This window comes from Chionomys nivalis, chromosome 1, assembly GCF_950005125.1.
Source record: "Chionomys nivalis chromosome 1, mChiNiv1.1, whole genome shotgun sequence".
In the NCBI taxonomy this organism is placed as follows: Eukaryota; Metazoa; Chordata; class Mammalia; order Rodentia; family Cricetidae; genus Chionomys; species Chionomys nivalis.
In genome coordinates this window covers 150,062,352-150,090,143 of record NC_080086.1, presented here as the reverse complement: position 1 = coordinate 150,090,143, position 27,792 = coordinate 150,062,352, and the positions used below count along the sequence as shown (strand labels likewise).

At 38.1% G+C, this 27,792-nt stretch overlaps 1 protein-coding gene across 1 annotated transcript in view; it reads left to right on the top strand.

Annotated features, from left to right (window-relative positions):
• Window positions 1-27,792, top strand: part of Kmt2c (lysine methyltransferase 2C) — a 226,539-nt gene that overhangs the window by 186,272 nt on the left and 12,475 nt on the right. The window contains 14 exon segments of the mRNA XM_057788031.1: window positions 1,301-1,379; window positions 3,052-3,115; window positions 4,881-5,113; window positions 11,009-12,727; window positions 16,227-16,439; window positions 17,144-17,308; window positions 18,600-18,741; window positions 18,867-19,014; window positions 20,753-20,931; window positions 21,031-21,167; window positions 22,169-22,418; window positions 23,527-23,666; window positions 24,089-24,196; window positions 26,034-27,150. Coding sequence (XP_057644014.1) covers window positions 1,301-1,379; window positions 3,052-3,115; window positions 4,881-5,113; window positions 11,009-12,727; window positions 16,227-16,439; window positions 17,144-17,308; window positions 18,600-18,741; window positions 18,867-19,014; window positions 20,753-20,931; window positions 21,031-21,167; window positions 22,169-22,418; window positions 23,527-23,666; window positions 24,089-24,196; window positions 26,034-27,150 — 4,694 coding nt within the window.

The following is a 27,792-nucleotide window of genomic DNA, read 5'->3' as shown; positions in this document are numbered from 1 at the left end:
TTTAAGGGCCTCATAATCAGAAATCTAATTGTGTCTGAGTCTGTTAGACATGCCGTACTTTGTCAGCCACATGGTAAGTGTACTGCTGATTGTTCTGAGGGCTTTGCAGAACAAAGATTGTCCCTTCTGAGTGTAGTGTGGTATGTTAATAATGTGGGCAGACAGCCAGTGACCAGAGCTATACTAGGGAGAAGGGAGATAAATTAGTCAAACTTTTGAATAAGAAATCACAAATATATACTCTAATATATGTCTAATGACATAAAAGCTTCTTTACAATATTTGGGATATATTTTGAAATTGTATGTATATCTTTTTTTTTTTTTTGGTTTTTCAGGACAGGGTTTCTCTGTATGTATGTCTTAACGTGTTAAAGCATTCATGACTCAGTAGGATAGACATGTTTTCAGATAAGCCATAATGATTATGTGGCAGTTATTGGCTTAATTAGAATAATGTTTCTCCAGATGGATTTATCAATAGAGGTTTGTCACCAGTTCTGTTTTTAACTTTAAACTGTGTTTAACCATTAGATATAAATACATTTGAGAATGAGTAAAATTTTTTTTAAAAAAATTTATTTACTTATTATGTATACAATATTCTGTCTGTGTATATGCCTGAAGGCCAGAAGAGGGCACCAGACCTCATTACAGATGGTTGTGAGCCACCATGTGGTTGCTGGAAATTGAACTCAGAATCTTTGGAAGAGCAGACAATGCTCTTAACCACTGAGCCATCTCTCCAGCCCATAAAATTTTTTATATATATAATTCTTTATATATGAGTGGCACCTCCCCTCCGCCCTTCAACCCAAGCCCCCAGTATCTTATTCTGTAGCCCAAGCTGGATGGAACTCAACCTGTCCTTGAGTTTGTGGCTTTCCTTCTTCCTCACCCTCCTCATGAACCATAATAGATTTTTAATAGATTACAATTGGGAAAAAAAATTCTTACTTTATATATTAAAGCTAGATTTTTCACTATAATTGTATCCTAAAAATATGTTGCTCCTGTAAGAGTCCAAGCTCTGGATGGAATAGCTTAGCTGACTTCTTATGCAGTCCTCATGAAGATAGCTGCCCAATCATCCTGAGCTTTCATCCATAGTGAAAGGAAAGTGCTGGTTGCATACTTGATGAAGTTAAGGGAAGAGCTGTTGAACACCATGAAGATGGTTGTAGTAAGTTTCGGGCGGGAAACATTGCCACTGCTCTTCTCTTCCTTAGAAGAGAACATTACTAGGCACCTATGTGACTGGTTCTCAGCTCGTCATTTGATACTGTGTGATTCCTTTACAGATTTCCTTTCATGGGCCCATCAGTGGCTGGAACACAAAACAGTGAAGGCCAGAGCCTGGTGCCTCAAACTGTAGCTCAGGTAATGCTGCTCAAATCACTCATTTATGGAGGATGCATAGATCTATGTCTTACTAAAGCCAAATCATAGTGAAGCCCCTCCTAGAAAGGAATAGGGACCAATCTTCTGGCAACATAGTTGAAAACAGATGTGTTGTTGCTGTGTAAACAAAAGACAGATTATAAATACTACAGTTTCTGCAAAGGACTTGCACACATTAAAGATTAAAAGTCACTTGGAAGGAGACTAAGTGCTTTGGGCTTCTGGCTTTATATTCATTTATAACTCCTGAAAGACATTTCATAGCCTGTTCGTTGGAATTATTCCATCACATTTAAAATGTAAAACTGCTGACAACAGGGAAAAATTTCTGTAATTCTATTATGTATAATCATTCTATCAGATGACTTTGACTATTGAGCATTTATAATCAACTTTAAGTGTAAATATTGATGCTATGTTCATAGTATCAAGTCTGAGAACAATAACTCTTTTCATGTGTTAGTTTCTGTGTTGATTTTTGAAACATGTATCTGTTTGGTACAGGTGAACCTTTTTCTGTGTACTTTTGGGATTATCATCTAATCTTCCCATTATAATTTATATTTTTTATACAGATAATTCTTGGCTTTTCCTTATTAAGGGAGAAACACCCTTTGACATACTGGAAAGGCATAAACATAGCTGAGTTTTTAAAATTCTCAGTTTTTCTGTGAATTCAGGGTACACTTTCAGCAAGTTCTTGAGCCAGTCTTTACTGCTGTTTCAAATGTTACACCAGCTCTCCTGCAGTACTGTAAGATTGAAAATGCCGGGGCTGGAGAGATGACTCAGCGGTTAAGAGCATTGATTGTTCTTCCAGAGGTCCTGAGTTCAATTCCCAGCAACCACATGGTGGCTCACAGCCACCTATAATTAGATCTGGTGCCAACTTCTGGCCTGCAGAGACACATGCAGGCAAAACATTGTATATATAATAAATAAATATTTTTAAAAAAAGATTGAAAATGCCATATTCTGACTGATGAACACAGCTCATGTCTAACAGAACTTGTATCAAATGAGTAAATGTTTTTTTTTTCTCTCACGGTTCTGTTTATCAGGTTCTTGTCAGGAAATTGTGGCATTGTCAGCTATTTAATCACTGTGAAAGAAGCAAGGCAGTAGTTAGAACGCAGGACTAACATTATAATGAGTGCATTTTTTTTTATATGTATACTACATCAATTCTTGCTATAATTGGCCTTTTGCTATACAGTACTATTTAGTGATTCTATAACATACATATGTTTATGAATTTTTTGACCAAAATAAAAACAGGTAGGCATCATCAAAACATCAGATTTCATGTGAATTTTTAGCTTAACCATGAAACATCAGATTTCATGTAAATTTTTAGCTTAACCATGACAATATTTGATATAACCTCGTATTATATTTAAGATGAATAATTTATTATTTATTTTCCAACAAAATATGGAAAATGTAGTTCAAAGATAGAAATAAATGTTCAGCTATTAAACCGTTGCCCAACTAATTTATTCTAGTTTTTATAAGAAATGAAAATTTTATAGATGTTTTAGAAACTTAAATTTTTTCTAATTTTTTTCATTTTTTTCCTGCATTTTGAAGTTTTCCCCCCCTTAAATTGACGTATGGAATTAAACATATTTGTAAATTTTACTTATTTTAGGATGGCAGTATAACACATCAGATTTCTAGGCCTAATCCTCCAAATTTTGGTCCAGGCTTTGTCAGTAAGTATAAATCTAATAAGTTACCTGTTTTCTGGGGGTTGCTTGTTTGACTATATCTGTTGTTGTTTGGAAACCTCGGAGTTAGTGTAGGAGTGTTACCGTAAGCCTGAGTGCCTCCTCTTTTACCAGCGTTCACTGTCCTCTAGGCGTCTTTACATCAAGGCATGTGTTTTCATTGCTTTTTTTTTTCTGCTGTGCATGAAGAATTAGTTAGAAATAAATACTTTAATGCAGGAAAATCATCTTTCCTATTTTCTTCAACATTGTTGCTCTTTTTAAGATAGATATGGCACTTTCCAATCAATAGACTTAAACCACGTTTGCTCTCATGACAGTCTGCCTTTGACAAGACACCAATTGGGGAAAAACAAAGGGAATATGTTTAAAAGAAGTTGGGTTGTAGCATGGTGTGAAGGTCATGTGTGCAAGATGCCACTGAATCCTTCTAGCTGTCCTTAGGGGTCCCAAGGTGGTTCAGGATAGCATTTAACGTTCCCTCAAACTGAACCTTTCTGAAATCTTCAGACTGTTTAGCTAACTTTTTTCACCATTATCTTTCATTTTGCTCACCTCTGCTCTCCTGGTTCCAGAAACCAGAAAGGCTTTCCTTGCGGTAGGTCTCATTCTACCAGAAGCAGAACTTCTGAAACCTTGTGAAAAAGCCTGTTCTTGACAAATGCCCTTCAAATTTAGTGCACTAGATTGCACATTCATACATATACTAGAACTTTTGGGTTTAGGAACAAACCCAAAGTCTGACCTTTTGAAATTCCCCCGCATTAATTATGATCATAATTTGAATACATATTTGTATTAAAAACAAGTAAACTATTATAACCAACTGGCTTTTTCTGGCTGTATTGTGCCCATTGGATTTGGTTGGATCTTAATGTATGACAATATTCTGTTATCATTGATGTTATTTTCAGCTAATGTCCTTCTAGGATTGTGATTTTCTTTGTCTTGTAGTCAGTAAAAAAGGAATACTCAGAATTTTTCACTACATGAGATGACCTTTTTTGGAGACTTGGCATCAGTGTTCTCTAAGAGAACAATGAGGAAATACTAGTATGAAACAAAGATGTGGGGAGAGGCATTAGCAGTCTTAAGAGTTGAGGAACAGTTTGCTTGGTTAGCTTTCACCTCCCCTGGTAGACAGAAATTACAAAATTAATGAGTTAGTGTTTTCAGCTCACATATTTCCTTTATAAAAATGTAGATTTCAGATTGCTTCTTTCTAATGTTTTCTGGGTTTCACCTCCCTGTTTAATATATGTTCCCCCACACATACTAAGATATAGGGAAGACAGTATCAATTGAGAGAAATCAGCATGGGAAATGACTTCCTAATCCATGCTCTGGAATTTAGTGGGATATATTTTTCTTGCCTCTATGATCTGTAAAACTGAATTAATAAAATGCACATACAATTTAATATTCAGTTTGGTTTATGGATTAGATAATTTGTTGGTTCTTTTGGAAGATCGGAATTGCAGAACTTATAAATATTAAGTTAACCAATGTTTTAATCAAGCATTCTCTGGCTTTCTTGAGTAAATGCTTTTTCTTAGGTAATTAAATGCTTTTTCTAAAACCTGATACTTTATAGTTATGTAGGGCTCTAATATTTAGAATTTTGTTTTCAATTTTTCTTTTAAATAATCACAAAGAAATTGTATCTTCTTACAAATGAACTTGTTTAACTTTTAATAATCTTGAACTCTTTAGAAAATTAACACACTTTTAATTTTGATTTTCCCCTCAGATGATTCTCAGCGTAAACAGTATGAAGAATGGCTGCAGGAGACTCAGCAGCTTCTTCAGATGCAGCAGAAATACCTTGAAGAACAAATTGGTGCCCACAGAAAATCCAAGAAAGCTCTTTCAGCCAAACAGCGCACAGCCAAGAAGGCAGGGCGAGAGTTCCCGGAAGAGGATGCAGAGCAGCTCAAACATGTTACTGAGCAGCAGAGTATGGTTCAGAAACAGCTCGAGCAGGTACTTAGACAAGTTTTTAAATGGATGAAAGTCGTTCATCATTGAAGAGCTGTTTTGTGTGGCATTTATTCAATGGCTCAGGGTTTTATTTTATGCTGTTATATGGCATGCAAATTATACTACACTAGGACCTCTTAATACCTGAGGAAGTAGCTGTCTAGTCCTCTCTTAATGATACTTGCTTCTGTTTGCCAGCCCACTGATTGTCAGTCATTCAGTGATCCTGGAATAGTTGGATAAAGTAGCTATTTCAATTGTACTAAGAAATCACTGCATCAGGTATGGTGGTATACACCTCTAATCCTAACACCTAGGAGGCAGAGGCAGGTGAATTTCTGAATTCCAGGCTATCCCTGTCTAAATAGTGAGTTCCAGCCCAGCTAGGGCTACATAGTAAACCGCCCCCCCCAACACACATACACTTTATTTTTTTAAAGAAAAAAAAATTAAGTCACTGTGCCATACACATGCTCTCATATCATTTGATAGGTTAAGGCTAACAAAGATACTTTATGTTGAAATGAGAATCTGATCTGACAAGTACTCGGTTGCCTCCATGTTTATCTTTACCATATCCTTTGGTCTCTGATTTCTAATGAAAGTTCATACGTAGCATTTGAATGACTATAAATATGGTTGGTGTTTTTGTTTTTTCAAGGCAAGGTTTCTCTGTGTCACCCTGGCTGTCCTGGAACTCACTCTGTAGCACAGGTTGGCCTTGAACTCACAGAGATTGTTTCCCGAGTGATGCACAATTAATAAAAGCTCAGAGACAGAAATTGGGGTTAAACCTAAAAGTCAGAAAGGCAAAGCAGCTATTCACTGGCTCTTAGCTCTACTTCCATCCTAAATGGCAACCCTGTCTCCAGGAATCTCAGAATGAGACTGTCTGAGAACTGCCTGCTCCTGTTTTATAATGGTCTCTAGTTCTGGGATTAAAGGTGTGCACCATTACCATTTGGTTTCTATGGCAAACTAGTGTGACTACTGGGATTAGAGTTATATGTCATCACTGCTGGCCAGTGTGGCTGTTTTACTTTCCTGCTCCTCAGGCAAGCTTTTTTTTTTTTTTTTTTTTTTCTTTTTTTTTTTTCCCTGAGACAGGGTTTCTCTGTAGCTTTGGATCCTATCCTGGAACTAGCTCTTGTAGACCAGGCTGGCCTCGAATTCCCAGAGATCCGCCTGCCTCTGCCTCCCAAGTGCTGGGATTAAAGGCGTGCGCCACCACCGCCCGGCTTCAGGCAAGCTTTATTTATTATTTATTTATTTGTTATGTATACAGTATACAATATTCTGTCTGTATGTCTGCAGACCAGAAGAGGGCACCAGACCCCATTACAGATGGTTGTGAGCCACCATGTGGTTGCCAGGAATTGAACTCAGGACCTTTGGAAGAGCAGGCAATGCTCTTAACCACTGAGCCATCTCTCCAGCCCCCAAGCTTTATTTATTAAAATACAAATGAAATGCCACTATACTCGAGTGCTAGGATTAAAGGCATAGGCCATCATTGCCTAAACTTCATGCTTTATTTTTATGTTTATTTCTTATTTTCATCATTAAAGGATCATCATTAAAGAATCATCATTAAAGGATAGAGCAATAGTTTGGTGGTACAGTGCTTACCTAACATACATGAGATACTTAGTTTATTCTCAGGGGTCTTCAAATCACTAACAGTAAACTTTAATCCCAGCTCTCAGGAGGCAGAATTCTCTGAATTAGAGGCTAGCCTGGTCTACAAGTTAGCCAGAACTGTTACACAGAGGAACCCTGTCTTAAAAACAAAACAAACAAACAAAAAACAGTAACACAAAAAAGGAAAAGAAGAAAAACTAGAATATTGTGAAAAGGCGTAGACAGAGGTTTCTGTCCCTCTGGGTCCCACAGCTGTTAAGTCCCAAAAAATACACAGAGGCTTATATTAATTATAAGCTGTTTGGCCTATTGTCTTAGGCTTATTATTAACTAGCTCTTACAACTTAAATTAACCACTAATTCTTGTCTATGTTCAGCTGTGTGACTTGATACCTCTTCTCAGTGAGGCATTCTCATCTTGCTTCCTCTGAATCTGGCTGGTAACTGACTCTGCCTTTCTTCTTCTCAGAATTCTCTTAGTCTGGTTGCCCGCCTATACTTCCTGCCTGGCTACTGGCCAGTCAACATTTTATTAAACTAATACAAGTGATAAATAAATCTTTATAAGGTACAAGAACATTGTCCCACACCAAAAAGGGACTTATTTCCAAAAAAATGAAACCATTTTGATGTTTTATTTCATTATATACCAGGTATTTCTAAGAATTGTTTAAAGTTGAAAAGAAAGTTTTAAAATTACTTTGAATTTTAAAAGTTTAAAATGAAGTGTTCAAGATGAGTCCATAGCTCACTCAGTTATTTACCTTAATGCATTAGTACCGTAGGGCTCTTATAAATGTTTATAGGCTAGACACAGTGGCACATACTTGTCCTAGCTAATTGAAAAGGCTGAAATGGGAGAATTATTTGAGTTCAGTACCAGCCTATGTAACACAATGAAATCCCATCGCAAAGAGAGAAAAGAAAAAAAGGTACCACCTCCCACCACCAAAGTTTTGGGATAATTAAAGAAAATTTAGTGTATTGGAACAATACATAGTAATAAAATGAATGAAACTGCTGTTACATGTGTACAACTTGTATTTCAAGAGCAAAGGGGGCCATTTCCAATAATTTATGTAACATTGTAATGATAAGAGTTACAGAGATGAAAAGTATATTAGCAGTAACTATGGGGAAGACAGAAAAAGTTTGAGTCTAAAGAGGAGACATGGGCGAGTTTTCTATTGATTACGGTAATGACTATAATTTCTCTGTGTACTAATAATGCATAGATTTGTACACCAGAACTTAAACTTTGCCTTTGTTTTAAGTTGTAAAATATAAAGAAATCAAAATATTATTATTAGAGGCAGACAAGAGAGTCATAGTGTATGGGTTCATAGAAATAGAAGTGTTCCCTGTATAATGAAACACTCTAGGAAACCCCTCTTTCTTGTTTTATCTGACCTTGTCTACAACTTGAAAGTATTGTTATCATCACCACTTGATACTTAAAAGAAACTGGCAAGTTCGTCCAGGCCAGGTTATATGCTTGCTCATTAGTTAAATGTTAGATGAGGGCTTTAGACTCAGCTGTCTTCGTCCAAGACACAGATGTCAGCACAATGTACCTACAACATGGTAATTATACTGTTTTCATTGATTAACAAACTAGGACTATTACAGAATAAGAGCTTCTTTTCTCTTTAGATTCATTCTCTGGACCTGTGTTCATTGATGGTAAATACTCTCTGTTTAAAGCAGATAATTGCATCATATTTTTAGTCGTTTTTTTGCTTATGATGAATTTTATCTCAAAAGTATCTTGTTGAGTAGAACCAATATAATTTTGATGAAAGTCTATAGTTTTTTTGCAAATCGATTAATGAAATCCTATTTATGAAATAATGTACTTTATTTGAAAAATTAGGCAGGCTCATACTTACCACATGGTTGTAACACACTGTAATCTCAGTAAGAAAGTAGTTTATAGATTTTGTGTGAACTGGAGAATGAACCTAAGTCTTTGCACTTACCGATTGTCTTAGTTTCTTTTCCTGCTGCTGAGTCAGTCGTAATTTGTAGAAGGAGACTGCTTGTTTGTTCCTGGCCGTCCAGACCAGAATAATCACACAGAAACTGTATTAATTTCAACTCTGCTTTGCCAATAGCTTAGGCATATTCCTGACTAACTCTTATATCTGAAATTAACCCATTTCTATTAATCTGTATTGCCACGAGGCTGTGGCCTACCAGGTAAAGTTCCGGCATATCATTATCCTTTGGCAGCTACATGTCGTTTCCCTGACTCTGCCTACTCTCTCACTATTTCCTGCCTGGCTTTACTCTGCTAAGCCATGGACCAGAACAGCTTTATTCATTAATCAATAAAAGCAACACTTATACAGAAGGACATCTCACATCATAATTTAAGGAAGAAAGGATTTATTTTATCTTCTTACATCTGTTATTATAGTCAAGAGAACCCTTCCCAAGGCATACCCAGAGGCGCATCTCCCAAGTGTTGCAGATTGTCAAGTTGACAAGCTAACCACTCTACCCCTGAGTTTTAATCCCCACCAATAGTGATGTGTTTAGAAGTAGTAAGAAATGACAGAGACAGGATTTGAGATAACTTCATTGTGTAAAGGCGCTTGTTTCCCAAGCCTGAGAACCTTAGTTTAATTGTTGGAACTCATAGTGGAAGGACAGAATCAACCCTAAAAGTTGGCCTGAATTCCATTCATATGTGTGTGCACATTCCCAATCACATTCTTCAAATGTCAGAAGAAAGATATGGAGGACCCTGTACATATTCTAGATATTGTTCCATATACTCTGTACATCTCATTGCCTGTCATTAATCTAGTCTAATTTTTCAGTTCCAACATGTAAACTGGTAAGAAAGACCAAAAAGAGGTAGGAATGGACTGGCAATGTGGCTTAGTGGGTAAAGGTGTGTGCTACCAAGCCTTATAGCTTGAGTTCAGTCCCCCCTCGAACTTGGTGGAAGGATGGAAACCACTCTTCCATTGTCCTTTGACTGCCACACCCACAGTGTGAGCACACACACATACATAAAGTAGATTTAAACAAAACTTTAAACGAACAAAAAGATAGAAGTTATACACTACTGGAGAGGAGACTGAACACTTTAATTTTGCAAAATACATGCTAGCTTGCCTGGAAAATCAAGTACATAAATTTGATTACTATTAAAAGTACTGGGTTAAATATGTTAATACAAAGTGTATACGGTGACTGCTTTTTAAAGTGTGTGTGTGTCACTTTGTAACTTTCTTCCTCAGCTTTGTAATGAGCAGGTGGGTATCCTCAGAAAATGCATTACATCTTCACAATGTTTGTCTAAAAGAACAAATTAATTGACCTTTGTAATTATATATTAAGAATCAAAGAAAAATAAAGCCAGGTATTTATGGTGCACGCCTTTAATCCTAGCACTCAAGAGGCAGAAGCAGGCAGATCTCTGGGTTCGGGGCCAGCCTGGACTGCATAGAGAGAGACCCTGTCTCAAACAAAACAAAGGAATCTAATGAGAAACTTGAAAATAATCACTTCAGAGCTTAGACAGGTTTCAGAAATTATAATTTGAATTGGCCACCAATCAAATTTAGCGTTTTACCAATCTTTTAAATCTGAGAGAGGAAATGACATATTTGCTAATAATTCTTATTTTAAATGTCATTTTATGTAATTAAAAAATGGAATTTTAGCCAGATGTGGTGGTGCATATCTTTAATGCCAGTATTAGGAGGCAGAGGCAGGCAGATATCTGAATTTGAGGCCAGCCTGGTCTACAAAGTGCATTTTAGGACAGCCAGTGCTATACAGAGAAACCCTTTCTCAAAAAGCAAAACAAAACAAAAAATCTTATTAAATGGTTACAATTTTAGTAATTATTCTTACCTTGTATATTAATGTGACTTCTATGACATTATATTTTGTTGTTTTGTTTTATCTTACTGTTAGATGTGTTGTGGTTTAAATAGCATATGAATTTAATACTTATTTCAGAAAATTAGTTTTGAATTTTTTGTGGATATTTAATATGTGAAGAACTTTCACAAGTAAAAATTATTTTAATAATTTTGTTTGTGTATACATATTCAAACGTAGTACAGCATACATATGGTCACAAGGTTTAGGAATTGGATGTCTACCTCTATCATGTGGATCCCAGTTATCTAACTCAGATCATATGCCACCAAAACTATCACCAGTATTTTAGTATAGTACCTGCCTTAGTAATATTTATAGTACCTGCTTTAGTAATAATTACTTTTATTGTTTCAGATTCGTAAACAACAGAAAGAGCATGCTGAATTGATTGAAGATTATCGGATCAAACAGCAGCAACAACAGCAGCAGCAACAGTGTGCCCTAGCCCCTCCCATCCTTATGCCAGGGGTTCAGCCCCAGCCACCTCTTGTTCCAGGTGCCACTCCACCCACCATTAGCCAACCCACCTTCCCCATGGTGCCACAGCAGCTTCAGCATCAGCAGCACGCAGCAGTCATCTCTGGCCATTCCAGCCCTGCCAGAATGCCCAGTTTACCTGGATGGCAACATAACAGTGCTCCTGCCCACCTCCCCCTTAACCCTCCTAGGATTCAGCCCCCAATTACCCAATTATCTATAAAAACTTGTGCACCTGCTCCAGGGGCAGTGTCAAGTGCAAATTCACAGAGTGGACCACCACCTCTAGTGGAATTTGATGACAACAACCCTTTCAGTGAAAGCTTTCAAGAGCGGGAACGAAAGGAACGCTTACGAGAACAGCAGGAAAGGCAGCGAGTCCAACTGATGCAAGAAGTAGATAGACAGAGAGCTCTGCAGCAGAGAATGGAGATGGAACAGCATGGTCTGATGAGTGCTGAGCTTGTCAACAGGACCCCTGTGTCTCAGATGCCGTTCTATGCTTCTGAGAGACCCTGTGACTTTTTGCAATCCTCAAGACCCCTTCAGCAGTCTCCACAACACCAGCAGCAAATGGGGCCAGTTTTACAGCAGCAGAATATTCAACAAGGGTCTGTTCATTCACCCCCAAACCAAACCTTTATGCAAACCAGTGAGCGAAGGCAAGTAGGACCTCCTTCCTTTGTTCCAGATTCACCATCTGCTCCTGGGGGGAGCCCAAACTTTCATTCTGTTAAGCAAGGACCTGGAAGTCTTTCTGGGTCCAGCTTTCAGCATTCCCCATTGAGGCCTCCATTCCCACCAGTTTTATCAGGAACACCTCCAGGAGCTAATAGCAATGTCCCATGTGGCCAAGACCCTGCTGTAACCCAGGGCCAAAATTATCCAGGATCAAGCCAGTCTCTCATTCAGTTGTATTCTGACATAATCCCAGAAGAAAAGGGGAAAAAGAAAAGAACAAGAAAAAAGAAAAAAGATGATGATATAGAATCCACCAAAGCACCGTCAACCCCTCACTCAGACTCAACTGCTCCACTCACCCCAGGCATCTCTGAAACTACCTCCACTCCTACAGTGAACACACCCAGTGAGCTTCCTCAGCAAAGAGAACAAGAGGCAGTGGAGCCAGTTTGCCCATCCACTCCCAGTATCGCAGCAGGTCAGCCCTGTATAGAGTCAGAAAATAAACTTCCCAGCAATGAATTCATAAAGGGCACTCTAAATCAACAGACACATGTTAATCCAAATGCAGACAAGAACCCCATGGAACCCCCCAGCAAAGCTGAAGAAATAAAGCTGGAAAAGGTTGAGGCAGAGTCATGCCCACGTCAGGAGGAGGCCCATGTGGAAGAGAAAACTAGTAGTAAGACTGAAGACACCATGGCTAGTCCTGTCTCCTCAGTACAGTGTCCTTCCCATTCTGCCGGAGCCCCTGTTACCAAAGGAGATACAGGAAATGAACTACTGAAACACTTGTTAAAAAATAAAAAGGCCTCTTCCCTTCTCACCCCGAAGCCTGAGGGCACGTTGTCTTCAGGGGACAGCTCTGCAAAGGATGGTAAACTGGCTGAGAAGCAAAACCCAGCAGAAGGATTGGTAAGTGTCAGTTGTGAAAACTGTAACTCACCTTTGTTTTCAAGCTATTTTAGTGGATTAGTATCAACAAATTACTATGTAAAACTATTTTGCAGCTTTTTTATTCTAAAGCATTTTTTATTTCTATGGAACCCTGTTTTTGCTTGTATTTACAAAATATATGAGTAACTTTTTGCTTGTGATATAAAACAAACATATTGTTGTAATGTATACCTTTCAGCTGGTTATCACAACTGAATTGGACTAAATGTAGCAAAGGAAGTATGTATGAACCTTTATAAGTGCATAATTTCCATTAGCCTCTTTAAAATTTAGAAGACAGCTCCTGCACTTGTCTTACTTGCCTTGAGTACTCTCAGGGGTCACCCTTATTGGGAACCTATGGTGTCATAAAACACACGATTTTAGATGTGGATACTATTTCCATCTTTGTAGTTTTCTATGTATCGATATTCTACCCATTTTAAGTGTTAACATTGGTCTTGCTTTTCATTTCTATGACAGACAATTTTTAGAACACACTTTGATTACAGGGTAACCCCATTTCAGTGAACTTCATTAAGGTGTTGCACAAGCAGGTGTTCTCTGTCTTTGGAATAGGTCTGTTTGTTGCTTTGCTCCTTGTCTTTTATAGATAGTGATGGTTTAATGCACTCACACAGCTTCCCTGGGGTGCTGCTCAGTTGGAATTTTATAATTTTCATATTTTACTTGAAGTGCAGTAGTATTCTTTCTTGTCCAAACTTGCAATTTTAAGAACAATGACAATTGTCTTCTTATAAGGATTGGCTGTAATTGGCTGGCTATAATCTTTCTCTGTTGTCACCTATCATTCAGTAGAGATTGAGTGTTGCCCCAGCAGTTGTTACTTTTGTCTAATTTGCGGTTGTGGTCTCTTCCTTCTTTTAATTTATTCGTTGAGAGTTTCATGCATGCATACAGTGCATCTTGTGGTTGTGCTTTTCTAGTTGTTTGTTACCAGTAAATATGCTGCCCAGGCCCAATCCCTGGCTGCTGTCTCCAAGACATTTTGCCTCTGGGAATGCTGAGTGCCCTCATTCCCAGGACCTTGGTCCCATGCCCACTGTGCTCTCTGTTCCGTGTGCTGCACCCCCTTCTTTTCCCCTATCTTTTCCTAATTTCTTTTTCTTTTGTGAAACTTGGTTCTGAAATCTTGTAGATAACTTCCTGACTTGACCAATCACAGATGTGTGTGGATCATGTGTTCACATCACATCTGCTATGGCATTACTCACATAGTATCTACCTTCAGCATGTTCATACTAAAATTTGTGCCATACAAGAATGTTTAATGGCACAGAGAAGCAGGCACATGTCAAATATAAAAAGCAGAAACTAATTTATGATTATGAGCACAAGGTATAAACCCCTCTGATTAAAACAAAATAGCAAAAGCCATGTGAAGCTATACATGGTGGAACTCGCCTATAATCTCAGCACTCAAGAAGCTGAGGCAGGAAGATTGCTGCAAGTTTGAGGCTAGCCTGAGCTACAAAATAAAACTTTTATTCAAAACATCAAAATAATATAAGAATAAAATAAAAAAATTTTACTTGTACTTTAAAATAGTTATATGTGCTTTTAGGATAATTGTGAAAATTAGAGATAAGGTCTGAAAGCATTTAAAGTGGCTGAGGTATGTGTACTTAACATGCTTGCCTGGTCAGTCTCTCATAAGCCAATTACAGAATTCATAGGCCTTTGCAACTTAAAGTTCACTCCTTGAGGACCAGCAGCATGCACGTCACCTGGGATGGCTTTACAAAATACCAAATTTCTTGTGCTGCTGTTGTTGTGAAATCAGAATATATCATTCATCAAGATTCCCCTGGTAATAATGATGTGCTAATGATGGGGAAATGCTGCAGGCTTCCTTACACAATCATGGTAGCCCTGGTAAGGCAAAGATCGCTGGTTCATTTGGTTTAAGGTTGGACCAAGGGCTCCGTTGTTTCTCTGTACTGCTCTTGGAGAATCAGGGATCTACCCAGGCACAGGCAATGCAAGTCTGCTTCAACTTCCTCTGTTCTTTGTATGAGCTAAGAATGGGTTGGGTTTTTTTTGGTTGTTTTTTTGGTTGTTGTTTTTTTTTTCAATGGTTGGGAGAAACCTAAGAAAAGGTAGTCATTTATGATAAATGAAAATCTTTTGAAATTTTAATTTGTCCATGAATTTTAAAAGTTTTATTGAACCATGGCCAATTCATTTGTAAAAAGCATATGGCTTCTTTTGTAGTACTAGATCAGAGCCAACAGTTCAGACAAACTGTATAGCTCATAAGCTAAAATCATTGCCCTATTTCCCTTTATCTATAATTTTTCCATCAATATGATATTACTTAGAACATAACTAGAAACTATAATTTTTGAAACATTCAAAAATTATATAAAACTATAAATTTTATAAACTATAAATTATATAATTTTATAAAACTATAAATTAAATAAAAACTATAAATTTTGAAACATTCAAAAATTATACGCAGAATTGATTTACTAAGTTTTGCAACTATAGTTATCAGTAGCAAGCCACTAATATTAATTTTAGAAATAAGAAAGCATGAAAAATATTCCTATGTTTTGATATTGGTACCTATAGTCTTAACTAAAACCTTTTTCAAGGCATGTATTACTCTTACTTCTTCGTAACAGTGAAGGCAAAAGGAAAGGAAAAGAAGCTAGACACAGAGATGGATTCTTGTAGAGGACTTGAGTTTAGTTTCTGCACCCACATAGTGGCTTGTAACCATTTGTAACTCCAGTTTCAAATGATCAATGCTCTCCTGACCTCCACAGGCACCAGCCATGCATATGGTGTATATACAATGTATACATACAGATAAAACATCCACACACCTCCATAAACAAAATAAATATATCTTTTTAAAAGCAAAGGAAAGATTAATTTGCTATCATCTGATTTCTCTCTTTTTTTTGAGTAAGTATATAGCCATTAGGTTTTCATTCACATGTAGGATTTGACACTAGTTTGAGGGGTCAATATGACATCTTACTACTTTCTAGCAGCTGTTCTCTCACCTCAGATGCATGGGCTTTAAAATGTTCCTGGAACCTGTGAATTAGCTCCAGATCTCAGATTTCAACAGTTCCTAGCTCTTATGGGGATCAAAAAAAAAATCACCAAGGCACAATAATTTGGTACAAGTAAATGTACTAAAGCTGCCCAGTCATTTGGCTTGGTGCCTCCTTGACTTCAGCGTAGATAGTGAGGAGTCATACTTCATTATTCTATCTAGGAATTTCAAACTTCCCTACAATGCTGAGGCTGGCTATTTTTCATATTTTAATATACCTGAATGCAGAGGGTATTATTTCAGAAAACCTCACTGTGTAACTTCCCTTCTTAACATGTGATGCCATGTTAGAAATGTGAGTCACAGGATGGAGCTGGTCTAGCATGAACTAAGAATCAAACATGTGGGTAGTTACTTACTTCTTAACCTTTCCAATTACATTAGCAAACTTTGGGGGCTCAAATGCAAGGTGGTTTTGGAGGTGGCAACAACCAGTTGCCAAAATCAGATGGAGGAAGTGAAACCAAGAAACAGCGAAGTAAACGGACTCAGAGGACGGGGGAGAAAGCAGCACCTCGCTCAAAGAAAAGGAAGAAGGATGAAGAGGAAAAGCAGGCTGTGTATTCCAGCTCTGACTCCTTCACCCACTTGAAACAGGTGAGCTGTCAGAACAGCCCTTGCCACTTCCAGGAGGGGTGAGAGCAAGTGCTTTTTCAGCCCTATGAAATGGAGGCTTTAACTTAATTACAATTGCAGTTAGTTCCTAATTAAAATAGAGAGCTCAGGGATAAAGGGCATCTGGAAAGGAAACTAATAAACCTTGTTTGCTAGCAAACCTGCACTTTATCTTATTGGCACTTGAGATTTATATTCCAGTAGATGGATTGGTAGATGATGGTCAAGATTTATGTATGTTCAAAAGGAGCAGCCTCAACATTAGGAAGCATTGTTTCCCCATTTCTTGTGACTCTGGACCCAAAGAAATGCAGCCATGGACTCTCATTTAAACTCTGCTTGTTATACCTTTGTGGTTTTACAAATGTGGGGAGGGGACACACCTCACACCTCCCCCACCCCCCATTCCCATTGACGGTGCCTGGCCTCAGTTCATGGCCTGGTTCTTACTGAACAAAGATAAGGAGCATGTTTTTTGGTAAGGCACGTGTTGGCATCTCTTTAACAGATGGGAATAAAACTTATTTGACATATCCCAGAGATTCTGTAGTTCCCAACGATTTGACTCTTGAAATTTTTAAGTCTTATTTTTCACAATCCTTATTTGACTTCAGGTCTTAGGAAGCCCCCAAACACTTCCATGTTTGTTAATCATGTACATTACTTTTAAATGTGTTTTTTAATAGCAGCTCTCTCTGCTCCCTCTAATGGAACCGATCATTGGAGTGAACTTTGCGCACTTTCTTCCTTATGGCAGTGGCCAATTTAATAGTGGGACTCGACTTCTAGGAACTTTTGGCAGTGCCGCCCTTGAAGGGGTCTCAGACTACTATTCTCAGTTGATCTACAAGGTATGTTTCTTTGCCAGGGTGCCGCCTTGCTTCACGCTGGAGAGCTTCCCACTACTGAGGAGTGTGGCTTAGTTTTGCATCTAGTTTACATGAAGTCTCCCAAGTTTCACTGAAAGTTAGGGTCAGCTAGAAGATTCAAAGTGTATCTGGCTAAGTGTTTCTAATATGTATACTTGAAATTTCATAGACATAAGAATACAAATGATGGAAAATATCCATTGTATCTTTCCATGTTGAGGAAACATGTTTTTCCTTCCTTGTAACCTTTGTTAACTCTTAAAATGAATCAAATTGACGGTACATAGTGGGAATAAAGGGTATGGTTAGATTTTTACCTTGGAAAATGAATTTTAAAAGTTTTAATATATTTCATCAAATAACTTAGGTGCTAATTGAAATTATGCACTAATTCTTAGGTTACCAAAATAGCATAAAGTCAATCAAGTTAATATTACTTCTTAAATATTTTTATGATTGCATTGTAAGATCACTTTACTTCGCATCTGACTTAAACAGAGCAATTATTTTGAGATGTCTGTGAGAGTGTCTGTTTTCCTGGTGGCTTTTCTTCTGTTATTAAGATAACTGTCTCTATGCTCTCTTTGCTGTCCTCGTGGCCTGGTCTTCAGTTAGAACTCCTCAGTGCAGGCTGCTCTTACAGGGTGACGCCAGCACTCCTTGGGGAGACCAAGACTCTATGACAAATTGGTGACAAATGGAAGGCTGGGAGACATAACTGAAAATCAGTTGTATTTCTTAGTATATTTGGTATCTTTAGTAACTTTTTTCTCTTTTTACTACTTTTAGAGATCTTGGATAATCCAGGTTCTCATCTGAAATGTAAATTGCAATTATAGGTTAAAGATGACAAACTGCATTTCTATAGAAGTAGGATATATTTTAATGAAAGTTGAGTAAAGGAATATGTAACTGCTTTTTTGCAACTTACTAAATTTTAAAGCTGCTTTTCATTGGTTGTTGTAATCATGAAACTTAAGAAAAGTTACATTAAATAAAATTAAGTGTAACAAAAAATGGGTTCTTCGTTTCAAAGCTGAATGCTCAAGCTGGGCCAAGTAGGCAATTGGATAACAACATCCCATTCTGATAAGCTCATGGCTGTGTGTGTGTATGTGTGTTTATTCTTGTGCATTTGGAAATGGAAATCCTCTGGATTATGTTTCATATAGTCTTGCTTCCTTGTGCTAAAAATTCACAGAATTAGGTTTTAGCAAGGTCAATACATATTTGCTCAGTAGCATATAATTTAAAATTTTTTGGTCTCCTGCAGCAGAATAATTTAAGTAATCCTCCAACACCCCCTGCCTCTCTTCCTCCTACACCACCTCCCATGGCTTGCCAGAAGATGGCAAATGGTTTTGCAACGACTGAAGAACTTGCTGGAAAAGCTGGCGTGTTGGTGAGCCATGAAGGTATGATAACTTACACCGCTGAAGAATCTTCTTTTGAAAGCTGTGTATATCAAAATGTCCACAGAACTATACAGTTCCATCAGCTTTGCCCTACATACTTTGGTTCTATTTGTTTGCTTTTCCAGTTGCCAGAACTTTTGGACCGAAGCCATTTCAGGTGCCTTTCAGACCTCAGGATGACTTGCTGGCTCGAGCTATTGCTCAAGGTCCGAAGACAGTGGATGTTCCTGCCTCACTTCCAACACCACCTCATAATAATCATGAAGAATTAAGGTAGATGCTGGTGTGTGTGTGTGTGTGTGTGTGTGTGTGTGTGTGTGCGTGCGCGCGCGTGCATGTCTGCCTGCATGTATGTCTGAGTACTACATGCATGCCTGGTTTCCACAGAGGCCAGAATAGGGCACCAGATTCCTGGAACTAGAGTTTCAGGTTATAAGCACACTGTGCACACTGGGAATTAAACCTGGGTCCTCTGGAAGAGCAGCCAATACTTTTAACCACCAAACCATTTCTCAGCCTTAGAAGCTACTTTTAAAAATTAGTTGCTCCTTTTAAAATATGTGCTTAGCATAATGTGTTTAGGAGTAGTATATAGTATACTACATAGTGTATATATATTACTATGTGTATATATGTACAATATATGGCATGTACTATTTGCACTATTATATAGTTATAATATGTGCTCTATATAGTATAGAGTATGTATAGTATATGTAAATATACTATATAGTATATAAAAACTTTTGAAGTATAAAGTACACTTCAATATAAACTGCCCAAGGCATCATTACTGTTAAAGTGTAGTTTGTGCATTTTAATGTCTTCATAACTTAAGCATTATACACCATGATAATTAAATAGACATTAAAGTTATGAGAAAACCTTCATACCAAGTATTTCAAAGCTGCTTGTGGGATTTGTTGATTTATTGATACTTGTAGATATCTAAAATTAGAGATCAACCATCATAGATACTAGAGTGTTATGGAAAAGAATGTGTCTTTGATACAGGAAGCTCATCACCAATTTGTATTAGTTCTTTTGCCTCTAGTAATCTTACTGGGGGAATCAGCTTCACTTAGTAGATAATTTTACTCCCCAAGTAGTTAAGAGTCTGTATGAACTTCTTTAGACTTTTATCTCTTTGTGGAAAATCTGATGGATCTCTGTGTTCTGAGGTGTCAGTGTCTTACTTTATTGAGAAAACTTGTCACTGGACACATCAACAGAATAGAAACTTTTTCTGTAACCACTGGAAGTGTCACTTGTTGGGGTTTGGAATCCATGTCTCCTTTCTCTTTTACCTCACAGCTAAGAATTCCCAACTGCATCAGTAAAGTGAAATTCTTTCCAGCCTTGGGAAAGAATTATACTCAGGAGTATGTATTTGGTGATCTAACACAACGTCTGTTTATTCCCTGGATTTTATATGACTGCCCAGCAGCCCTTTACATGTCTTTTTAAGTATGAGTAGAAGAAATGAAAGATAGAAGATTCATGGCAACATTCCATACTCTTACCTTTGAGCCTCACCATCTTTCTGGTAAACCAGAAAGAACCTTGATTGAGACAAGGGAGTCTGCTCTCCCCCATCGCCATCATTTTATTATTTAAGAAAATTAAGTGTCTACAGCACCACAGTTAACTGTTTTCTCTCATCTTGCCACTCTATACAACAGTAAAGATGTATCTTACAACCCTACCTGTCTCTTAGTCTCAGTGACTTTTTTTTTTTTTTGGCCAAGGTGTCAGTTTCCCATGCTATGCTGTAGTCTGAACTTCTCCTTCTAACAGGCCTTTAACTTCCATCTTAAGCTTTGTCAAAGGAATAGACATTTGTACTGTTTTGTAGTAAACTTATTTACTATGTTTTCATAGCAGAGTAATAACTGATCTAGTTGCTGCTATGATTTTGCTATTGCTGAGAGTATCCTTCCTGTGGTACTTGTGGGATTGGTGAGAAACCCCAGTGAAATTGTACATAGGGATCTGTATGCTCCTCTTTCAGGATACAGGATCACTATGGTGAACGGGACACTCCTGACAGTTTTGTTCCTTCATCTTCTCCTGAGAGTGTGGTTGGTATGGAGGTGAACAGGTACCCAGATCTGTCATTGGTGAAGGAAGAGCCTCCGGAACCAGTGCCATCCCCCATCATTCCAATTCTTCCAAGCATTTCTGGGAAAAGTAAGAGATTGGCTTTATTAATTTAGTCTATCAAGTTACTATTGTAAATATTTTGACTTTGGAAGCTATGACTACTCTTTTCTCCACCACCCCTTTTAGGTTCAGAATCAAGAAGAAATGACATCAAAACTGAGCCAGGCACTTTATTTTTTACTTCACCTTTTGGTTCATCCCCAAATGGTCCCAGATCTGGTCTTATATCTGTAGCAATCACCCTGCATCCTACAGCTGCTGAGGTAAAAGATGGCATCACATCTTATGCGGTGGAGTGTGTCCTGTTGTTAAAGCTCTATCAGTGACCCACAATGAAACAGAATTTGGGATAGCAAAACAAAAGATACGGGTAGGGTGGAGAGTCACTTCAGATATCCAGGCTGTTCTTTAGTACTATTAAGAGGTTTATCTGAGAACTAAGCCAAGGCATAAAAATAGGAGCTGAGAGTTCATGTACTCTTCATGTAAAAGGGTGTGTGTTTTAGAGAATTCTAGAAAGAAGCCTTTCCACAACTTTACATGTTGTAAAAGTTCACCATTGAAAAACCATAGTCAAGCTGGGCGGTGGTGGCGCACGCCTTTAATCCCAGCACTCGGGAGGCAGAGGCAGGCGGATCTCTGGGAGTTCGAGACCAGCCTGGTCTACAAGAGCTAGTTCCAGGACAGGCTCCAAAGCCACAGAGAAACCCTGTCTCGAAAAACCAGAAAAAAAAAAAAAAAAAAAAAAAAGCATAGTCAATAGTCAAGTCTATAAAAGCAGTAGAAACTTTCTACAGGCAGCTGATGCCAACAGCACTTACTTATCTATCAAGGACTTACTTTAAAAACTCGAAGTTTTATAGAGACATTTTGTTGAAAGTCAGACTTACAATTCATGATATTTGGTTGTTGCAAAACTGTTGTGGACCATGTTAGACTTTTTTCCAGAGCTAGATAGGAGTTTTCCCATAAGTACCCTGAGGGCCTTCTCATTTCCTATTGTGTCTTTTAGGTCTTTCAGATACTAAGGTAGCTAGAATCATTTACTGTTTATAAATCACAATGTTAGTTGGAACCCTGAAGATTACTTTTTATGAAAGCTTTGTTTGTATATTAGCTTATGAAATAATTTAAGTTTAAATAAGAGTAGTTGGGGTTTTTTATACTGTATATAATCCTGAAGATAGAATTATCCTAAGTATTAATTTCTCAGTAATTCACTTTTCTTCTAGGTGAGTAACACAGTGTTTAAATTTTGTTTCAGAACATTAGCAGTGTTGTGGCTGCGTTTTCCGACCTTCTTCACGTGAGAATTCCTAACAGCTATGAGGTTAGTAATGCTCCAGATGTTCCATCCATGGGTTTGGTCAGTAGCCACAGAGTAAACCCAGGTTTGGAGTATCGACAGCATTTGCTTCTTCGTGGGCCTCCACCAGGATCTGCAAATCCTCCCAGATTAGCAAGCTCTTACCGGCTGAAGCAGCCTAATGTACCATTTCCTCCAACAAGCAATGGTGAGCTAGTGAGCTTTTTGTTAACTCCAAATCCATTCTTAGTTAAAAAGCCTACTCTTTTCGAAATTTTGATTTAATTTTTAACAAATAATAAGCAATGTGTTGGTGTGTAATCTTTGATAAGTTAACCTCTCTGGCTGTTGTTTTCTGTGACAGGATGTGAATTTCTGTGCTCTGGCCTATGGCATCAGGCTGGCCTCAAGACTGTCTGTAGCCCTGACTGCAGATGAGGCCATAGATAGTATTTTGTTTGTCTGTTCTGCTCTGCAGCTGTTGCTGTCACTTCCTCAGTTAGCCTTTATATGTCCTCTGCAGGGCCTCCTTCTTTCCACAGGGATGCCTAGGTCCCCACAGCTGAGAACTAGTGCATCTTCCTCAGGCCTGCCATAAAGTTGCTTTTTCTAGCTCACTGACATCTTGTGTGCCAGCCCTGTTTCTCACTACCTCCTCATCCCCCAGATTCCTTGTAGTATTTTGTCTGCCCTGAACTTTTTCTAGGATCTGGTTGCTTCTCCTGTCTCATCTTTGAACTCTTTTTGAAAGTCACCTTTGTTAAAGTTTTGGACTCTTTGTCATCTTATCTACTGGCTGTTTCTTATTCTCCTTCCATTTTCTGCCTTGACCTTCACCTCTTATCATAGGAGATGCACTCTGTATATGTAGACTTGCTCTTCTGATCCCTCAGTCCTTACTCAGAATATACCTTGGTTCTTATTTCCCTCTGATGCTGTAAGTCATATAAGTCATTTGTACCCATTGCTCTTTATCTCCCACAGAACTTGCAGTATCACCTTACCTGTCAAGAAGTGGGTCTAGTCTCTGTTGATGCCCTGTACACGTTTGAGGATCTTAGTGCTTTGCTTTTGTTTGATTCGTTCATGCTAGCTTCCTTTTCCAGTTATTTGGGAGTGGGTGTTTTCCTTTATTTCTACTTTAGTGTCAAATATTAGATGCCTGGTCACCATAACTTAGAAGATTTTCATTAAAGCATAATATAAAGTAAGTCAATAATCAATATTGTAATTGATTGTTATAGTTTAATTTTATACTGTGTAATACTTGTATCTTTGGTCTGTTTTAATTGCTAACAAAAGTCCATTGCCTGTAGGTCTTTCTGGATATAAAGATTCCAGTCATGATATAGCAGAAAGTGCATCACTCCGACCTCAGTGGTGTTGTCACTGCAAAGTGGTTATTCTTGGTAGTGGTGTGCGGAAGTCTTTGAAAGATCTGACCTTTGTGAACAAGGTACTTTACTCTTCTTCTAATGACCCACCCTACCTCCATGCTGTTGGCAGTGACTCCTGTAACAAAACAAAGTGCTTTATGGGGCACAATATACAATTACACAATATCCATATTAGGTGTGTTCAGCTTCAAACCAAATAGCTACAACACACTGTTAAATTGTTCATTGATGAGGAACACATTTTTTAAATGCAGTGAGATTTGAACAGTGTAGTTTCTATTTTGTTGGTTTTTTTTTTTTGGCATTGGTTTCTCTCTATAGCCCTGGCTGCCAGAGGGTGAATGTTGGGTCAGTGCCATCACAATTGGAAAAATAGAAGACACTCACTTTTGAATATCATCTGAAAATTAGCAGTCCTTGGGGGTACTGGTTTCATTAACATGTTTTATTGAGGTCCCACATATGTCTCTTTGTTTTTCAGGGTTCCCGAGAGAACACCAAAAGGATGGAAAAGGATATTGTCTTTTGTAGTAATAACTGCTTTATTCTTTATTCATCAACTGCACAAGCAAAAAACCCAGAAAACAAGGTAAAGTAAGCAAAGTATTAAAGCGGGATTTCTGTCTCATGAGTTACATGTCTCTTCTTCAGAGAGCTCTTGTAGATAATCCTAATCAGATACTGATTGAGTTGACAGATAAGCCTGAAATAGTCTTCAAATATATTTTTCCCTATTAAATAACCTATTCAACAAAACGTGGGAAGGTGCAAATTACATCTTAACACTCATTTATTTAGTGGTATTGAGGGTTGAATTTAGGGCCCAATACTCACTAGCTAACTACTTTACCACTAAGTTATTTCCTGCTCCTCTTTTAATTTTTGATTGTTGAGGTGGGTCCAACTGAGCTGCCTTGCACTCATAATCCTCTTGCCTGGGACCCTTGCTTTTCTGCCCATCTATCATATTTTTATTTTGAGAAAGAGTATTTTTGTGTAGCTCAAGGTGGCCTTCAACTCTCAGTCACCTTTCTGTCTCAGCCTTCAGAGTACAGGGATTACAAGTTTCTGCCACCATATACAGATTAATTATGCTTTCATGAAAAAAATTCTTCTGTATTTTTCTTATATTCAATTTTATATACATGTATAAATATGTGGTGTGAATGTGTATGTCATGTGTATGGTTTCTCTGGAGGCCAGAAGAGGACATTGGCCCTCTTGGAGCTGAATAACAACCAGTCAGTCATAAGCCACCGCATGGGTACTAAGAACTGAACTCTAGCCCTCTGGAGGAGCAGCTAGTGCTCTTAACTGTTGATCTTTCTCCATCCCCTAACTCAACTGCATTTTAAGAGTGTAGAATTCAATAGAGCACTAGTACTAGAATGTTGCATTATACTAATTACAAACATTTTATTAAAGATACTAAAGATTGATTTTATTGATCAGTAGGGCTTCTAAAAACTTCGTCTATCCTTGCATTGTACTAGAAACCATTTTGTGCATATTCAGCTGCTCTGTATATTTAACCATGTAGTTGTTCAAATGATGCATTTTAATGATGTATTTTGAACAAAAAAAATTCTTTAAAGTAATACTGCCACTCATTATAGCTTCAAGATAATTTTATTAATGTGACTCTTACAAAAGACTACTTTTTGACATGTATTAATCCCTAGTACAATATAATCCAAGCTGACAAATAAATTTAGGCTTTTAATTAAAATTTTATTTCTAGAGAGTAGGAGTGGGTTTTTATCATGTAGCTTCTTAAGTGGATACCTAGAGTGGCCCATGTATTTAATATGAGGTACCTCTTAGGATCAGGATGTAACCAGAAGAGAACATAAGGCTTTACTGTTCAGATTCTGATGGGCTACCCCATACCTGAGAGGTACTGGCACTTTTCACATAGCCCGACTCCTTGAGCAGCTAGTCTCAGCTGAGGGACTCAGAGAATCCAAGTTATTTACTCACCGGCAGCGTTCTCCTTTCAATTCTGTTCTTTCACACTAGTAGATTAAGTCCAAGATTAACAGACAAAAAAAAATTGAGTAGAGATGAATTCTTTCTAGATGATGCTGCCACGTTTTTAAAAACATTGATCTGTTGTTTAAATTGAATTAGTTCCAAAAAAATGGTTTTTTGTTTTGTTACAGTTAGGAAGGGGGAATGTCCCAGGAAAGTTCAAGAACAGAACATTCTCTAAATTATGACTTTGTAGGAAAGTCACAGGGACCCCTTTGCCCCTTACCTTCTTCATTTTCTGATACCCCTAAGTAACCATCCTTCGATCTACTTGTTATACCTAAAAATTCACTCACCTCTATGCCCTAAGTCATATACTATTAAACTTCTCGCTAGAATTGCTTTGAGGACATGTGAATCCTTCCTTTTTCTCATGGTTTCTTTTTGCTGCCCAGGAATGCCTTCCTCCACTGCCACAGCCCCCTATGAAGGAGCCTTCCAAAGCATTTCACCATTACAGCAACAACATCTCCACTTTGGATGTACACTGTCTCCCCCAGTTCCAGGAAAAAGCTTCCCCTCCTCCATCATCTCCCATAACCTTCCCTCCAGCCTTTGAAGCAGCCAAAGTAGAGTCTAAACCTGATGAGCTCAAGGTGACAGTCAAGTTAAAGCCTCGGCTGAGGACTGTTCATGGTGGGCTTGAAGATTGTAGACCACTAAATAAAAAGTGGAGAGGAATGAAGTGGAAGAAGTGGAGTATTCACATTGTCATTCCCAAGGGGACCTTTAAACCACCTTGTGAGGATGAAATCGATGAGTTTCTAAGGAAATTGGGCACTTCTCTTAAACCTGATCCTGTGCCCAAAGACTATCGAAAGTGTTGCTTTTGTCATGAAGAAGGTGATGGACTAACAGATGGACCAGCAAGGCTGCTCAACCTTGACTTGGACCTGTGGGTCCACTTGAATTGTGCTCTGTGGTCCACAGAGGTCTATGAGACACAGGCTGGTGCCTTAATAAATGTTGAGCTAGCTCTGAGGAGAGGACTACAAATGAAATGTGTCTTCTGTCATAAGACAGGTGCCACCAGTGGATGTCACAGATTTCGATGCACCAACATTTATCATTTTACTTGCGCCATTAAAGCACAATGCATGTTTTTTAAGGACAAAACAATGCTTTGCCCCATGCACAAACCAAAGGGAATCCACGAGCAAGAGTTGAGTTACTTTGCAGTCTTCAGGAGGGTCTATGTACAACGTGATGAGGTGCGACAGATTGCTAGCATTGTGCAGCGGGGAGAACGGGACCATACCTTTCGTGTTGGAAGCCTCATCTTCCACACCATTGGTCAGCTGCTTCCACAACAGATGCAAGCATTCCACTCTCCTAAAGCACTCTTCCCAGTGGGATATGAAGCCAGCCGGTTATATTGGAGCACACGCTATGCCAACCGGCGCTGCCGCTACCTGTGCTCCATTGAGGAGAAAGATGGGCGGCCAGTATTTGTCATCAAGATTGTAGAGCAAGGCCATGAAGACCTGGTCTTAAGTGATTCATCGCCTAAAGGTAAGATCTACTTTTTTGCTCTTATAAGACAAATGAATGTTTCGTGTCAAGTGTTTGTTTTGTCCATGATAATTTCATGAGAATTTTTTTATCAATGCAAATCTTAGCCTCTTTGTATTACAACACCCTGTTCTTTGCTTTAAAGTTTATACAGGTTTGAACAGAAGAGTTGGCAAGACCTGCCTGTCATTTACCTTAGAGCCCCTCTCAGGGTCAATTACTAAAAAGCAGAGACCATATTATCTAAAGGATTGTTAAGATATTATCTTATCTCAGCTTCAGATTTAGAGCTGGGAATTAGAAACTTGATTTTGTACTTTGGGGCATGTCTATCTTTTCATTTTTATTGATGTAAAAAGTACTAAATAGTTGCTTTTAAAATGTTTTCATGGTTTTAAAAATATGACACAGTCTAAAGATATTTCCAAAGAAACTTTCAGTTTTGTGTTTCAATCCTCATCTGAGAAAATGCCTATCTGTAGCCATTGCTAATGGAATTAGTCACTTTTAACTGAGTGTTTTCTTTGTTACATATCCAGTTGAATTCACTGAATTCTTTCATGTTTACTGTTTGATGTCTTAAAGTGGCATAATCCCCCCCTCCCCCCCAGATTTCAGTGAGTCTCTAAGTTGCTGACATTT